The sequence below is a fragment of the Cinclus cinclus genome, chromosome 4 (genome assembly GCF_963662255.1).
Source record: "Cinclus cinclus chromosome 4, bCinCin1.1, whole genome shotgun sequence".
Taxonomy (NCBI): Eukaryota; Metazoa; Chordata; class Aves; order Passeriformes; family Cinclidae; genus Cinclus; species Cinclus cinclus.
In genome coordinates, this window is record NC_085049.1 from 32,492,145 (window position 1) to 32,510,256 (window position 18,112).

At 37.1% G+C, this 18,112-nt stretch overlaps 1 protein-coding gene across 1 annotated transcript in view; it reads left to right on the forward strand.

The window, feature by feature from the left end:
* The window catches only part of LOC134043045 (V-type proton ATPase subunit S1-like), a 51,131-nt gene extending 33,556 nt beyond the window's left edge, over positions 1-17,575 (forward strand). Inside the window, exons 8-11 of the mRNA XM_062491043.1 lie at positions 4,495-4,736; positions 5,337-5,390; positions 12,055-12,292; positions 17,053-17,575. Coding sequence (XP_062347027.1) covers positions 4,495-4,736; positions 5,337-5,390; positions 12,055-12,292; positions 17,053-17,262 — 744 coding nt within the window. The 3' untranslated portion in view covers positions 17,263-17,575. The remainder of the gene's footprint in view (positions 1-4,494; positions 4,737-5,336; positions 5,391-12,054; positions 12,293-17,052) is intronic.
* Positions 17,576-18,112: the final 537 nt, after the last annotated feature.

Sequence of the window (18,112 nt, forward strand, 5' to 3'; positions counted from 1 at the left end):
CTGGGAAAAATATCAATATGTTATTGAAATTTATTCTGATGTCTTGTTTAGACTTACAGTTGTTGTACAAATAAGTAAAATAGGGCTGGAAGGGACCCTAAATATTATCCAGGTCCAATCCTCATGCCATGAGCAGAGACACTCTCAAGTACACCAGCTTGCTCTGAGCCCTGTCCAACCTGGCCTTAAACACTTCCAGGTCTGAGGCAGCCACAAGTCAGCCTAGAGGGGAATTAAAAAACAAAATCCCAAAATGTTTAGAAATAATAGAAATGTAAGCAGTTAAAACTTTCAAAAATAGAGATAATTGGTAACTCTGGTTAATGTTCTAGAGTTTGACAGTTTAAAACACTGTTATGTTACAGTCTTCCACTGACAGGTGAACTAAGTAAGTCCAATCAAATATATTTATGTTTCCTGCATGTGTGATTTTGTAAACTTGACACCACAAAGAACATTTTTTGCAGTTATACCGAATTCTAATAGTTTCAAATTGTTGACCTTTAGCAGTGATATTGCCTGCATCACAGATTGATGATGCACTATCCTTCAGGAAAATGGATGTATTAGCAGGGGTGGCGGCAATGCTATCCATAGTGAGACCATGGTGCCACATCAAGTAGAAAACATTAAGGAAAACTGATCTGTTTGTGTGGAAAGGAATATAAAATGATGATTTCACAAAAAGCATTTGAAATGTGCTGATACTTGGCTGGGATATGGGTGCTGAGTGGCTTCTGATATGCCACAGCCAAACCCCAGAAAGAAGCAATATTTGCCATTCTGCAGTTCCCCTCCACTGAGCCCATGGCAGCCTCTTAGTGTCATTTTTAAAGGATATCTTAAAAAAAAAATTGAATGTCCCTGCTAAAGCAAACTGAGAAAATGCAAGTATACAGTTATTTCATTATCCTGTGAGAAGAAATACAGTTGGTACATTATATGTTGATGCAGTTCCGTCTACCAAACCAAAAATCCAGTTCAGATATAAGGTATTTGTCTCTGGGGCGTGCACCTGCACCTGCCCTCCCTTCCTTGGACCTTGCACTTCATGATTTAGGCCATGATATGTGATCCAAAAAGATTCTTTGTCCTCATTGTTGCAATGTATTTTGAACTTGTCTCTACATGCATTCCATAAATATTTTCAGGTTCCTTTCTTCATCTGTGCTATGCAGGTTATGACTAAAATTGGAAAAATTGCCATTTGCCATCCAAGTCAGGTATGTAGAGAGGATGCACTGTAGTCCAAAATGCAGTATGGACTAAACTGAGAGAAAGGGAATGGACCCTTCTGCCTACTTGCCTCCCTCCTTGAAAGAACAGAAATACCTTTTCGACAAGAACAGCAATCTCACAGAAGAATGTGGTCATAAATCTATGCTGTTAGAAATGAAAAGAAGCAGCAAGGACCACCAGGACAGTTTTCTTATTCTTGATGTGCCCATCTTAACACAGCAATAAGAAGTCAAGAAACAAAAGAAATGGAAGACACAATCATCTGTTGAATAGATTTTCAAAAATCCCATGTTGTAATCAGTGTAAAATGTAGTCTGTTTCTGCTGTTCATTACCATTAATCATTTCAGCAAATGGAAGTTTCATTTTCAAGTACTTTTATGGCTCTCATATGTGTTTACAGCAATTTGATTTGTATTTGTTTTCAGCTATAGTTTCAAATGTATAAAATGGCCCCAAATCTTTTTTTCTTTTCTGTAGCCACTCTGTGTTGGACAAACCAACAAAACTGTGGCAACAACAACAAAACTAGTAATTTTGGATGTAAGGTCTGTTTGCTTTGAAAAAGTTTTGTGTGTTGGTGTATCAAAATGTTGCCAGAGCTGCTTGTTTTCTTGTTTTCAAGAGTAATTACAACATTCCATTGTGGTCTAGGGAAGTGTAAGTAGCATCCTTTCTTTTTTCTTTCTGTACATTAATCAGGTCTTGCTGTTGTTCACTGCATGACTGAGATCAAAAATGCCATTGATAAATTTGGAGAATAAGACATTGATTCACACATCTCAGTTTGGATTAAGTGAAGGAGAAGGGCACACTGAATGACAGAATTTAATGCAGTTTAATGATTGATGGCACTTCTACAATGTGTTGTTCCAAATAATCTAATTTGATTTACAGTGATTCGGTGTAAATATAATCCATTTGTCAAGGAAGTGTCTTGTAATTTATAGTTTAACATGAAATATATGACATCAGAGAATGATTTTGATTCGGTAAGCTCATGTTTGTGCAGCAACAAAAGAAAAAGAAAATATTCCTTAAACAGAGAAACAGGGACACAGTTGGGAAGCTCTCAGCTGCCCACTGCAGTGACCTCGAAGGAGCAACTGCTGTCCTCAGGTCTCCAGTGGGTTCCAGGCTGGGCTGTTTCAGAGATCCTCCTTCCATCCTGAAGACTACATTTTTTAAAATCTCTCTCTGATTTCAAGCATGCTTATTTCACAGAATCACAGAATATGCTGAGTTGGAAGCAGATTGAGGGATCCTGTTAATGCTCATTTCCCCAAGTTTTGGCACACCACCTCATTGCTGGACAGCTTGGTTTTGTTCCTTTCCCCCTTCAAAGTTAGTTTAAAGTTTTTTCATCAAGCTCCACTAGCTCCTGGGCTAGAGCTCTTCTTCCCCTCTGAGACAGGTGCATCCTGTCAGGTGTCAGTGGACCACATGTTCAGTAGATTATCCCATAGTCAACAAACACAAAATGTTCCCTCTGACACCAACCTTGGAGCCATGCACTGATGTGATGGATCTGCCTGTTCCTAACAAACTAGTGGATTTCTTTGTCTCTGAAAGCCCTTCTTTCCATGTTTACACTCTTTTGGTTAATATGCTTTCTGAGAGAGACAAGGGAATCTGTGTGTAAGAGCCACATGGAAAAGCACTTCTCAGAGAGCAATAGAAATAAAACTATAGTCTTATGATTATATTTTAAAAGCTTGCTTTTTATTTTAAGGTACTTCAACCTAATCCCCCAAGTTATCCCAATCACAGTATCCAATGCAGCATTGTTTTCAGCTGTTAGGAGGTGGTTTTTAAAGCCTTCTTTAGATGATACATGGGGCCCACATAGTGAAGTCAATAGACAGGATATAATTTAGACTTCAGCTTTTCCTTTTAGTTTGAAATAAAATGATTACATTTCAGGAAAACCTAAGGAAAGATTTAAAGTTTTATATCAAAAGTTGAATATTTTCTTTTGTTGTACCCTTTTCTTTTAAAGAAAATGGTATTCATTTAAAATAATGCTTGTTCTGATGTATTTGAAAAGGCACTACTCTGAATTAAAAAGAAATTCATAAAGTATGCATGTAAGGGAGGGGAGGATTGCATTCTTTGCTGGAGCATTTAGTCAAATGGTTTTAATGCAGCCCATTCTGCTTAATTGATAGAATGAGGTATCTGCAAAGACAATCTGTAAATAACAGATGGCCAATAGCATTTACAGAGTAGCTGTTAAGGTGACAAAATCTTCTGGGGATTCTCTCCACAGGCAGGTTATGAAGTAATATTATAGTCTCTATTTCAGACTGCAAAATTGTTCTTGACTGTCTTTAAACCCATGAAAAGTAGTTCTAGGCAATAGCTCCACATAATTACAGTTCTGGTAACCCTTGTAACCCTTGTGATGCCTTTCATTTCCTATACCCTAGAGTAGGGTAGAGGCCACTTGTAGCATACAAAGTTATGAAGCTGACATGGGACTCAAAACCAGGTGGAATATCCCAGATATGAATAGACTAAGAAGTGAGGAGTAAGATAAGAACAGAATAAATTTGTTGTGTGATAAGGTAAGGTTGCTTGAACTGTTGGTATCTGTGGGGCTGCTTTACCAAGCATACTTGGTATGGGCACATTTTTTAAAAGTATTGCCTATTAAATGGAATTTCTGGGTATATCCTAAAAGCGGATGTGTCTTTTATAGGAGTTCACCACATCAGCCAATTGAGCAAAGGTCTCCTTTTTCCAGAAGCCATCAGAAGAGTCTAAAAATAAGCTTGCTATAGCTAGCTAAGTAGACAGCTCTCATGCTTGCTAAAATATAGAGTGCAAAAACTGTTACTGTTACTTAAGAGGAGAGTGTCATTGAACTAGGAAGTTGATATTTTCATATGATTTTATTGCAGAAAAATAAGAGCTAATTTCTTTCAGTACATTCATCTGGGAGGAAAAAAATTCTTCTGCCTATTATCACAAATGAATACTATTGTCTTAAGGCAACACTATCAATATTGTTTTACATTCATTTGCCTAGTATCAGTGTTCTTATTTTCACATATGCGGACACCCAGCCATGGGAACTTAGGTTAACATTGCCTCATTAGCCTCCACACCACCAGTTAAATAGACAGGCAGTAATAAATAGTGAGGTTGATTGAGGATTTAAGAACAGGTGCTCATGGTACAGAATGGTGAAAGTCCATTTTCAACTGAAATTACTTTCACAAAGGGATGAATTGTTAATGTGTTGTTATTCCAGATTTCTAGAAGAACTGGTGTGGTGGCAGAATTAAGACGACAATTAATGGCTTCTGAGGAAGAAGACAGCTTATCATATCCTCCTCTGAATGTGACCACTGGAAATTATTCATGCATCCTTTTTTATGCTAGTAATTTCAGCCTCAAAGCCAACAGTTCGGTTTTAATAGATTTGACAAATGCAACATTTTTAACACAGAATGTGGATATTTCTGCCTCTGAGTGTTCAGACAGCAACACAACGTGAGTAGCATAAGATATTTCATATCGTAATGCATGTAATTCTGAAAACTATCAGAAATGTTACGATGTAAAATCAGTGCTATTTTAATTTTCTTCTTCTAAAGCATCCAAAATTTTTAAAAAATGTATTCTTAGAAGAAAAATGTTAAGTCAAAACCACAAAAACTGTTCAGATGAGGTCTCTTATTTTCGCAATTTTTTTTTTCCTATGTTCCCTACTTCCTTGTTTGTTTGTATTTGCTCCAAACAGATTTTCCTGTGCCTAATCTCACAATCACAAAAATTTCCACTGGCATTAATGAGATCCCTTGAAGGGGATTTTCATTCCCTTGAAGGGGAGTATTGCCAGTTACAATGTAGTAACTCAGCTAGAAGTACATTAATGAAACATGATCTCTGTTTTCCTTTACTTTGAAGCACCTGCTCTTGGGTAAATAAAATGCTGGAAATATTTAGTCATATTTTTCTATGTACTGAACCTTTGCTATGTGACTTTTGTAACTGCCTAGTGATTTACAATGTATCCTTCAAATTGAAATGTCACAATGATCTAATTAAAGCTGACTAGTCTAACATTAAAAATCTGTTTCTTATTCTTAGACTGTCATTAAAATACACAAAACCAGTGAATGGAATCAGCAGCCTAGAGATAAGGTAACTTTTGATTTATTTTAAATAGATCTTTTGTGGTTTACAATACCTGCTAAAAATTAGGAGCAAAAATTGGGGAGAAATTAAATGAAAATATTTTTTAATTATTGTTTGCTTTCTCTTCTGAGGAGTCATGATGCAGGAAAGTCTTTATACAGAAAATGTATTAATATGCTCAGGTAAAGTTCTGAAAAAATATTATAGGCAAACATCCACACAGTAAGGTGCTGGTATATGCAGCTTCCTGTTTTACTAATGGGATTGGTCCACAGTCCTCTCAGGTAAAGCTAACTGTGATTTATAAAACCTTTAAAGGGTTGAAGTCTACCTGCATGGCCAGGGCTGTATTGAGTTCTAATGTGGCTTGCCAGTGCACTCTGTTAGTGCTAACTTGTGTATGATGAGGGGTGCAAAAAGCTTAAAGTTTCTACTACTCCAGGGGTGGTGACAAGACCATATTTCTCCTACAATGACAAGAAAGAAGAAACTATAGGGAATTTGAAGTCCTGGGAAGAAGAATCAAAGGGATAATCATAAAATTGTTTACACTGGAAAATATCTCCTTGATCACTGAATCCAGTCTTTAACCCAGTGCTGCCAAGTCCACCACTAAACCATGTCCAAAGTGTGACATCTTCTAAACATCTTCAAGGATGGAGACTCAAGCCACTTGCCTGGGGAGCTTCTTCCAAGGCCTGAGAACTCTAACTGAAGAAAGTTTTCCTAATATCCAACCTAAACCTCTATGGTGCAATTTGAGGCCATTTCCTCTTGTTCTGTGTCTTACTTAGGAGAGGAAATTAACCCCCACCTCACTACAGCCTCCTGTCACACTATTGTAGAGACTAATAAGGTCCCCCCTGAGCTTCCTCACCTCCAGGCTAAACACCTCCAGCTCCCTCAGCCACTCCTTGTGCCACAGGACTTGTGCTCCAGCCCCTTCCACAGCTTTGTTGCCCTTCCATGGACAACAGTAGTGAGGGCCCCAGAACTGAACTCTGGATTCGAGGTGCAGCCTCCCCAGTGCTGAGTACAGGGGGACAATCCCTGCCCTGGTCCTACTGACCACACTATTGCTGATGCAGGCCAGGATGCCATCGGCCTTCGTGGCCATCTGGGCACAGGCAGGGTCATGTCCAGATGCTGTTGACCAGCACCCCCAGGTCCTTTTCCACCAGGCATATTTGCAGCCACTCTGCCCCCAGCCTGTGGTGCTGCCTGGGGCTGTTATGACCCAAGTACTGCACTTGGCATTGTTGAACCTCATACCATTGGTCCTGGCACATCAGTCAAGCCTGTCCAGATAAATGCTCAAATTAATAAATGCCATTATTTACACTGAGACAGAAAGACATGCTGTGTTTAGTTAAAAGGACCCCAGAAGAGCTTGTCTTGAGGAGAGTAAGTAATGTATTTAGAGTGGTATTCAGAGTGCATAGAGACACTCATAGTCAGTATCAGAGATCACGACAAGTGGCAAAAAAACCAGACATACTTTGTTATTTAACATTGCCCTTCTCCCTCAACCAGCTAAAGCTTTGTAAGAGAACATACTGTACAGATAAGGTTGCTATTACTATAGTATTTTTGTTTTTTCTTATTATTGAAGTTAGCTGTGTATAGGATCCTTGGGACTTATCCTTGGTCATAGCATCAAGCATGTCTTGGCCTTGATAATGTAAATTATCAGAGACATGTATTTCCCTAAACATCATGGGGAATTAAGAAAATATTTTCCTTGGATCCCATTCAGAAGGTACTGATCTCAAACCAAGACTCTACCCAAGTTGTATTTTTCCTTTTACTACAAGTCTCAAAATGTCACTTTCTCTGGTGCTGCCTTGATGCTCTTCTGTCTGCTCGTTAGTGCTCCTATCCCACTCTGATAGAGAGAGGCCCTGCAAAACACTGCTATGATTCTCATTCTTCATCTTTGTACATCCTAGCACAAGTCTTAGCTGGTCTGCTGTAATCTCTTTCTGTATGAATGAATGAGGTTGTTGCCTACATTTGTCCTGAATATGGCTATCCTCAGCATAATATCATCCTTTCTGGTAAAATTACAGTTCTGAGAAAATAGTGCAAATCACAAAACATCCTATGAAGCATGGCACTGTGCTTCAAAACTAGTTAACAGCTAGACCTTAAAGGTGCTGTTTTCGTGAGAGTCAACAGGCTTCCCTTAACTGTACAATGACAAATTGCAAACCTTGAGACAGTCCTATAGAAACAAAATCCTTTGGCAATTGAAACATTTATCTTAGATTTTGTTTTCTGTAGCTGGCAGAAGATCAAATGCGATGTTAGTGCACATGTGGATTTAGTGAAGATTATTTAGATTTATGTTTAGTAATTTGTTTGTTAAAAACTTGTAATTTTAATTAATTATTAGATGGAAAAATGAATGCAGTTATGAATCTGGGTTGCATCTGAAGAGAAGAAATTTGAAGCAACTCTGCAAACAAACTGTAATTTAAATGAAAATGCCAGTACAAAAGGTGAATGGTTCATGTTTTCTTTCTTTTTCAGGAAAACTTTTTATATCCTTTTAAGCCTGTTGTAGTAGAGACAGAAATATTCACAAAGTCTTTCCTGACCTGTGCTTCTACTTGAACGCACTGTAGCTAAATAGCAAAATGCATAAACAGCTCTTGAAGCTGGAATAAGAAACTCAGGCTCCACTATAGGTGAGGACTTGAAAAGAGAGCTCAGGTAAGGTCATGGATGTCTTCATGCCAAGCATGTTAGAGTAGCATAGGCTGGCTGTGTTTTCCAGGAGAATTTGATTTTTTCACACATTGGGCCATGTGTGATCCAGGTTTTTAATAGACCTTCAGAGCAAATAAACACAAATATGTCAAAACTGATCAATTTTTATTTATGACACAGGTGCTTAGAAATATAAATGGAATAGAGGAAGAATGTAGGGAGTAGCTTCCAAGGTAACCATTTCTTGGACCTTGTATGTGGGAGATAGAGACTGACTGCTTCTGTATTGCTTTTTTCCCCTCTTCCCTTAACTTATTTAGCTCTCTTTATGTTGACCCACAAGTTTCCTCATTTTGTTCTTTTTATTCTGTCCCCTGTCCTGTTGAACATGGGGAGTGAGGAAACAGCTAAATGTGTGCTTGTCTGCTGGCTGGTATCAACCCATAACACCTCAGAACCTTTATAAATTAGCAATAGTTCTAAAGACTCACCTGATTATTTGTAATTTTCTGTTGGATTGTGACTTGATGGGACAGTGGTGTCATTTTAGGGCTCTGTTAGCTACCATAATACAGTATTGCATGCTATATAATGCAAATAATGAGATACACTGAACAGAACCAGAACATGCCATTGATTTTTATCACTGACACTTTATTCACCTTGTGTATGTCAGCATGTCTCTTCTCAAGAGCTTCTAAAATCCATAGAGATACGTTATGTTAGAACCTCTGTTCTCCCCTTCTGGTTAATTTTGTTTAGATTTCTTTTTCAAGATTACACCTTGGTAAGATCATGGTCTGCCTTAACAAACAGAACATAAGCAGGGCAAAGAGGTGGAAGGAACAGAGCTGAGAGCCACAACTGCACTTTTTGTCACTGTAAAGGCCTTTATTTAAGTGTAGGATAGCATATCTTGAAGACAGAAAGTGACTCCAGAGAGGACCATGTTAAAGTGTCTCAGTTTATTAGTCAATAAAAGAGTTTCTAACTTGAGCAGCATGAGCAGGATCCAGAGCCTGCCCCCCTATCAACACCAGTGTATGCCCACGTACAGAGCAGCTGCACAGGTCACATCCCACCTCCCACTGACAGCTGTGACTGCTGCTTCATCCTGTGCAACACAGCTGTCACCTCCCTCTCCCTCTCTCTAGCAAGAGCTACAGTCTCACTCATCCTCCTGCACTTGCACTGGGAGATGAGCTGTAAGGAGGTGGTTGTAGGGTTGTGTTGTGATAGCGTTAGGAAAGTAAGCCACTGCTGCAGCAGGAGTGGGAGCAGTGGAAGGAGTCCTTTCCTGGAAGAAAAGCATCATCTCAGCACTCTCATAAACAGATCCAGCTGTTCAAGCATTTGTTTGTCATTTTCTCTGGGAAAAAGAGTGAAAGTAAATGGAAGTGCAGAGCATTAATATTCCAAACTTACATTGATACATACTTGGCTACTGTTGTTGCTCAGTGTATATAATAGAATAGAGTTGGCCCAAAAAACCCCATGTTTTAAAGTCTTTTGCTTAACAGTTGTGTTTCTCTTTGAATATTTGAAGCAGTAATTCTAGCTGTCTTCCGCTTCAGAAATACCTCTACTTGTAATGATTAGTGCATGAGATGTGAACAGTGGTGGTGGCATTCAGAGTTCATACAGTTATGAAAAGAGAACCTGGCCCATGACCAGGAAATTTTTGTGCCATCATACATAAAGTACATAATGTCTCTAATATGCATAATTGTCTCCAATGTTCAACATGAATGTAGCATTTCCTTAAGAAGCCAAGGTACTTTAGTTCTGCAGATAAAACCTTTGTTCTTTCTCTGCTCTATATCATTAATTTGCTATAATGTGCTCTATTTGCTATCTACTCAGTTGGGTAAATGTTGAACTAAATGAAGTAATTCTATAGATTTTTGCTGTTTGAATCCTTTTTTTCTTGTAATTTAATGAACTATAGTTACATCCATTATCAGTTAAGCCTGTGCTTGTTGTAGGCTATTCACTGTTAGTTGTTTGGAAAAATGCCAAGGATAACAGTCTTAAGTTAACTGTGCTTAACTAGTTAACCAATTAGAATGTTAATTCTCGTAAGTCTGCAAGTAACACAACATTTTAGTCTTTGGTGTAATGTGAAGAGAGAGCATTCCCTTTGAAGTAATTTTAGACTGTGCTCACATACATGTCGTTATAAAACTTTTTGTTCATATGGTCAGTTTACCATATTTTGTTCATATGGTCAGTTTTTAAAGGAATTTCCTTCTTTACCACTTTTCTCATCTTATCAGCAAAAGTACAGAACACACCCAGCCTCTGTGGTAGTCATAAACATTTAAGTTAGCTTCTCTGTGTTTATCTAGTGCCTACAGCATTGCTACTGGGACACCATGGAAATTCTGTTCAGATTGTACTGTACATCAGGAAAAGGTTCCTTTCTTATAGCAATAACATCAAGGTTTTAATTTTGTAACTGCATTAGAATATTTTCTACATATATTTGTAAATATGGACTGGATGGAATTTTTTTTTCTTTTTCACTGATGATTGCAGCTCAATGTTTTATGGATAGAACTGTTCAGGCTTAAAACATAAGGAATGCCTTATAAGGAATCCTTTTCTCACTTCAATGACACTGTGTCCTGGAATTCCTTCTGAGCTTTTAGAAGCTTGAGGTTTCTGAACTTATATGAATCAAAAACCACCAATTGTTAATAATTTTTTTAAAGCATTATTTGTGGTTAGATTCTATGCTGTGTGGATGACGTGATATTGAAAGTAACTAATTTGAACAAACAAGCAATATTCTACAGAGAGAATGTTCTCTCTATATACATATACCTGACAGAACATAAAATAGTCTATATTGTGCCTCATTTAAGATGACTATACTTTTTTTTCAAACCAATCACAATTCATTGAAGTTATTACTTCAGATTTTAAAGTCGACATTCAGTGTTACCCATTGTGGATAGACATACAAGAATATTTCATTTTGTAGCAATTGTTATTTATTGCTAAGTAGATTTCTCTTCTAAATCTTTTGTGGATACCAATAATTAAAGGAAATCATCAGCAAACTATGTAGAGATACACATGCATAGACCAAGTAGGGTTAAGGTATTAAGTAATGTGTACTAAGGAGAAAGGTTTATAATTTCCTTATGAAATAGCTTGAATGCCTAAAAGTAACTGTATAAAAAGTGTTAAAGATTAGCACAAACTCCTCATCTGTAAAGGATCACAGTATACTTCTGGATGTCTGGATATTCTCAGTTTTTTCTGTTGGGAGCTGTTCAGACTGCATTAGTAGTAACATAAATTCCATGATTATAAACTGCTGCAATATCACATATACACAGATACTTTCAAAATAAGAAAATACCTTTTTGTGCCTAGCCTACTTCAAATTGTGAAACTAGAGCTGACAGTCCCTCCTGACCCACTAGTGAGAGAAAGCTCTGCCTTCTACGCCAAATTCTGACCTTTGCAAAGGAAATTGCCATTTAGGCATTTGAGCCAAGAAAGAATTGCAATGATACATTAGAATGGCTATCATGCCTGTACCTGTCATAAAAGTAATTTTCAAAAAATCAGAGCCACTGATTTTTATTCAGAGCCACTGCAGTCTTAATGAGACTTTCTCAGCTTCTCCTCCACTGATATTAAACTATTGGTAACTGATGAAATACAGCACTGGCAGAGGTCCTTGAAGAATGAAATTGCACTTACTTCTTGTCTGCCACAGCTATAGAAAGCTGTGCTTGTGAGGTGAAACTCTAAGTAGTAAACACATTCACAGAGCCTCTTCACTTGTGAACAATCTTAATGACATGGGAGGCCATGTCATCATCAGCTGTGATGTTTGCAGCCACCAATAATGAACCTTACTACTGGTACTTTATCAAATGTATATTATTTTTTTCCTTCTAACCTTTTGACTTTTTCTTTTTGTCCTTTGTTGTGTTCCTAGGTTTTTAATGACCAACAAGTTCTATGAAGTCTCGGCTAGAAAATGGTCCACTTTAGATGCAGTTGAGATTGTACAAGATGGAGAAAAGTTTGCTAAATTTAATGTTTCTGGCATCTCTGCCCCTGCAGAGTATTCATTTCATTGTCAGCTGGTGGGAACAAGCAATCGCTATCCTGCAAGGCTGGTTCCATCCAACAGTGAGGCAAAAAATTGGGATGTTTTCATTTCTGAGTTGCAAGTGAGTATGCATTGCCATTTCAGAGATAGCTCCAAGAGCTATTACTTGCTGTTGTAGGTGGTGAATGACACACATTCATAATGCCCTTACTTTCATTCCAACCTGAGGGAAAATGTAAAAGAAAAGCTGTTCCCCTAGGTGAGCTATTCAGTGGAGGGGTAAAAAAGACGCCAGTTGCTGAACAAGGAAAGCATGAAAGCACAGCTTTGAAAAACAAAACTATGAAGTTGTCCACAGAAAGAAAACCTAATTAAACCAAATGCACTTAATCAGGCAAAGAATGACTAAGTCCTCATGCCTGTTTAATGAATTGGGCTGCTCTTGGAAACAGGGGCCTCTTAGGTGGGTGGCTTTATGCTGCTTATTTTGTTTTTATTTGATTTCTTCATGCATTGTTTACAGCTTAGTGTGGCTGCTGTTTTCAGTGACATCAGGACTGTCTGTACTCCTGCAGATAGAAACAAAGCCCAGTGTAATTAGATTTAATGGGAAGTTTGCCATGGACTTCAGTCAGAAATGGTACTAGTTCCTGTATGACCCAGAAGGAAAGCAGATTGCTTTTTTTTTGAATGACACATAGCTTTTCTGCATATTTGGTAGCAGTTCAGAGTACATATGTGAGGTGTAGATGATTACACCTTTACTGCTTTGAGCTTTGTTCTTGACTTAAGCATGACAATGTTTATATCTTAATATTGCACTAAGGGGTCTCTTTCATGAAAGAGATAATGAAAATAATACTAATAACTCCAAACTGTACTCTATTTGTCAAACATGAGCTAACCCCATGATAACTGGATACAAATGCTGATATAATTGTATTTATAGTTCTGATAACAAACCAAGTCTCAATAATCTGACTCCAGACTTGACACTTCACTTAAGCAACAGAAATCTCACAAAAAGAGCACTGGTGCTTAGATTTATTTTCTACAAATTCCAGTATCAAGTCTCACCATTTTTTGGGAAACAATGTTGCAATACATACCAATGTTGTGAAGGCTCTTTATGATGTTATTTTTATGTAAAGGCCTGAAAATACCGTAGTTCATGCAACTGTACTTTTCTTGGTCAACTCTTTGGAGTTAGGCTTTCACATCACTAAGATATAAAAGGACACAACCTATGAAAGTACGAAATGTATACTTACCACCTATCTTTTCTTTCAGTTTCTATATGGACTGATATTACTGCCTTCTTAAAGCTTAACTTGGCCTTGCTCCAACCTTAGTAGGCATCCTTTCACTGTGGTCTTAACCAACGTTAGAAGTAGTGGTAGTGGTAAAGTAGTTTCCCACCTTCTTTATTGATTTGGTACAGCAGCTACTTCCACTCTGTTCAGACAATAGAATCTCCAGTTCTTCTTAAGAACAGGTGTTTTCTCTGGTCAAGTCCTAAACATGGAACACAACCTGAAAACTCCCAGTCTGATATTTTTCTGCCGTGTAAGAAAAGAGAAGGTCATCAATCTGGGCTCATTCCCAAGCTCTAGCAGACCTAGATCATACTTTTCCAGGTATCTTCCACTGATACATACTGAAAGGTGATCTTAGTATCAGTGTTTGTTATTGCATAAGGTTTAGAAACCCTCAAACTCTGTTTCATGGTGAAAAAAAGCATGTGGGATGTGCTCAATAGTGGCAGCCACACAAAATCTTGTTGCTGAAGCTGAGGAACATGATTTTCGTGACAGCGTTATGCAATGAATTGGAAACCAGGATCCAGTGCCAATCAAACTGGCACAATTGTACTTTGCAATGCTGGGTCCTGGAAGCTGAATCACAGCAATAGAGGAACAGTGGCAGCTGCACAGGGAAGCCTTACATAGCTTATTCCTAGGCAAGGTTCAACAGGTGTAGCCTTTTACTTCATTCAGTTCTGGAGCTGCCTCGCTCACTACCTTCTAGAAGAAGGTCTGTAGGATGCTGGCTGGGAATGCTCACAGCCTAGGACATCACCACTTCTGTGTCACCACACCTCTACAGAACACCAAAACTGCTCCAGGTTTGGTGGGGACTTTGGTAGTTGTTGTTGCTACAGGAATGGTTGTTCTACCACAATATCTTTTGTCCTTTTGAGGATCTTGTATTTGTCAATGAAGTTAAAGAGGAGGCTGCCACCAAAAGCACTGCTTTTCTTTAGTATGTGTGGCTCAGAAGTACTTTGAAACCTATGAAAAACTGCCAAAAAACTTCAAAATTAAGAATATTTTGATTCTTTGTAACTAAAATATCTCAAAGTGATGTGCACTTAAGAACTATAAAGCCAGCATATTTTACTTTAAGTTTTGGTCAAAGGCCATAGGATGAGAAATCTGCATTCAAAAATATTTTAAAATTATCGGTAAATACAGACTTGTAGAATCGAGACAAATGACTGGTCTAAACACCAAAATTTAAACTTCCACTGGACAGAGGCCTATATACAGAAGACTTTTGCATTCATAAATATTAGAGAACCACTTGTAAGTGTTTTTAATTTTTATATCTATGCTGCTAAAATTCTCATTTTCTGCCTGGTATCTAACACCCCCACAGAAATGACAGAGCTTCAAAAACACAGTAAAATAACTCGGCATATTCTTCGTCTCCTTCCTAGAAGTAGATGTAGCATTTTAGGAATGTACAATTGAGTCTTTCACCTAGATGGTTCAATAAGCATAACGCTGTTTAAAAAAAAAAAAAGAAATAAGACCACTAGAACTGAAATAATAAATTTCAGTATTTCTGGCTCTAAAGCAAGAGTGGCAAAGCCCTTCTCAAATGAATATAACTGTTAAGTACTTCTGAGAGTCCTTGTAAATGTGGTAAGAAATGTGTATTGTTTTCTGGAATTTCAATCCATTATTTTGAGAACAAATGACATGAATCATCACCTTCTGTCTGTTTTTATTGTCAATAAGTCTTTCAGGCTACATTTCATGACTCCTATTCACATTCTCACTTGTGGTCAAAGCAGTGGCTTAACAAGCAAAGGCCTTTGCAATCATGTATTCTCTAAAACTGTGCAAATAGTTGTCCAGCCCTGCAGCTTATTTTCACTAATCCTGCTTTAATCAGAAGTTTGAGTACATTTGGTGAAAGCAGACAGTCTTTGTGAATTAGCTACCATGATTTGACTTGGAAAGATTCTTCTAAAAGGTTGAATTGCTAAAATTGTCTTCAGCTCCGCATTATCTAAAGAGTCTTTAGTTCCTCACATAATATTAGTTTTGTTAACCACCATTCTGGAAGGTACAGACATTACCCATAATGCACATATTACGTAAACATTAACTTTAGGGACCTGAGCCATGACTGAATGCAAACCTAGAGTGTTTACTGGTGTAGTTGTTGCATGGTAGATTTGTTCAGTTTGTACCAAAATCTTTCCTAGGAAGTACAAGCTCTTTTATTTCCAAAAATGAACTCAAGCTTTCCATTTATTTTATTGTAAATCCATTTATTTTATTGTATTAGAATAATCATGGTGTGGGAACACATAAAAGTAGAAATCTGTGATCTGCTTTCTTGCTTTGGTGAGAGAAGTGATTTAAATAAAATAATCCTTTTTTTAATTGTATTTGATATTTTATTAAAAATAGTAACTTTTAAGATGTCATTTCTTTACCAGTGATTTAATGATATTTGATGCTTTCCTTACACACCCATTTCAAAAATTCTGTAAATACATAAGAATCCCAGTCTTAATTTTTCTTTATAAGATTATTTAAGAATGAATCAAAATGAGATCAGATTAATTCTTTCCTTCCTCTTCATCCACTAGTTTTGTTTCCTTCCTTCTAAAAGAATCAGTACTTATGCCATTATGTGCATTTTTGTAGAGGGTGTATTGTCTTCCCTTTATTCATAGGGAACTAATTATTTGATTGGTTTGAACAAAATTTCTACAAAGTTAGCTGTCTCAAAGGCATTCAGTTTGTTGATATTTTTGTACAGTTGAGATCTAGACAGAGAATATATCTCCAAAGTTGTTGTTGTTTCTGAGGAAAATAATATGGTTGGAGGACAGTCAGTGGCAGACATTGCAAATGGAGTTTAATCAGAGATCTTACAAACTCTTCTACATGCTGGAAACGTTTATATAGGATTTATAAGTTAATAGACAGCACATATCCCATACCTCGGTAAAACAAGCCTTTACTTCTGTTTTGCATCTTTGATGTCTAAGGAGGGAGGGAAAAAGATTTAATAACTTTTTTCTCCTTGTACTTTCACTAAAACTCAGCCAAAAAAAGGTCATCTTTATTAGGTGCATATTAAGGTAGTTTCTGGGAATTTTGTTTTTCAAGGAGATATTAGCTAAAGCTCTCAGACTATTTCAACAAATCTCATGATCTGAACAGCCTTAACTCTAATGTTTTTCAGTGCTTTGAGTTTCCTGGTTCTGAAGTGGTCATAGGGCTGATGATCAATGAGTACTGATATACTGATTATGTGAATACAGAATACTGATCAGAGTACAGAGAATACATAATTCTGATCGCATTTTCTCTCTGGGACTTCAGTTCTAAAACTAATACAAATTTCTGAAGTGGGGAACCTACTTCTTACCAAAGAAATGGATTCTAATCTTTTATTTCCTGGTTGAAAAGGAGATCTGGAAAATTGTTTTGCAGAGTATGTTGTTCTCACTTGTTTTTTAATGGGCAGAGTATGACTGATAGTTAAAAGGCGTGGGTTTCTGTAATTACCACATATATCCTGAAAGTAAGAACTAAGCTTAATTGCACTTATCTAACTACATTTTCTCATTTTCAGATTCAAGGCTTCAACATTATAAACAACCAGTTTTCCTATGCAAGTGACTGTACAGGTTTCTTCACTTCTGGAATTTGGATGGGCTTGGTGACATCTATAATTTTACTGTGGATCCTGACCTATGGAATCCATATGATCATGCAGCTCACAACAAACAGCAGATTTGATGATCCCAAAGGTCCAGCTCTATCAGTTCCTCAGGCAGAATAGCCATGGATTGACTTAATGCCACTGTGGCTTTTCCCAGTCTGATGTTTATGATTCTTCTAAACTCTTTATTGCATAATATGTTTAACTTAAAAATTTATCATTGGAAAACCAGATAATCAAACTACATATAAAAAATGATCCCCATGTTTGGCAACAATAATAATCTGTTATTATGATCATTTGTTAACAGCTTTTTGTGTTAAGTGAGACTGTAGAGGTTATTAAGCTCTCCAGCTATTAGAAAGACCATTAAAAACTTCCTTCAGGTTAACTTTTATTGACAAAGAAAACATACCAAAACATAGAAAATTGGGAAGGATAAGATATTTGATGAGAAACTATATATCGAAAATACTGGTCTCTCTAAAGGCTCTTTAGTGTCATGATGATGCATCTTAAGAAATTTTAACTGTGTTTTGAATTTTTTTCTCTTAAGTAAAACATCCAGAAATGTACAGAACTAATAAAGTATAAGTCACTAAATAAGTGGTCCTGAGAATTCTTTTCAAAATACGTCGCTCTCTTCAGATGTGGTATCACAAAGGAGAATGGGTAGATTAAGGTTCAGCTTCCATCTAATGTTATCTAACACTTGTGAGAATTATGTTGAGTAATTTAATGCTGACTTGTGTTTTCTTTAGCCATGGACAGCTGATGGGAGGTCTGTCAGTGACAGATAGGTCCTTGTCCAAACTCATCAAAAAATTAGATTTGCTGTCATGGAAAGGAATGCAAATTTTCATGTTCAGAACCTATTATGATTCAATGTGCTGGTGTATACAGCATCTTATCAGCAATAAGGTAGTTTTCTTTTTAGCCTCCTCCATTTTCCAGGCATATTTGGAGAAGT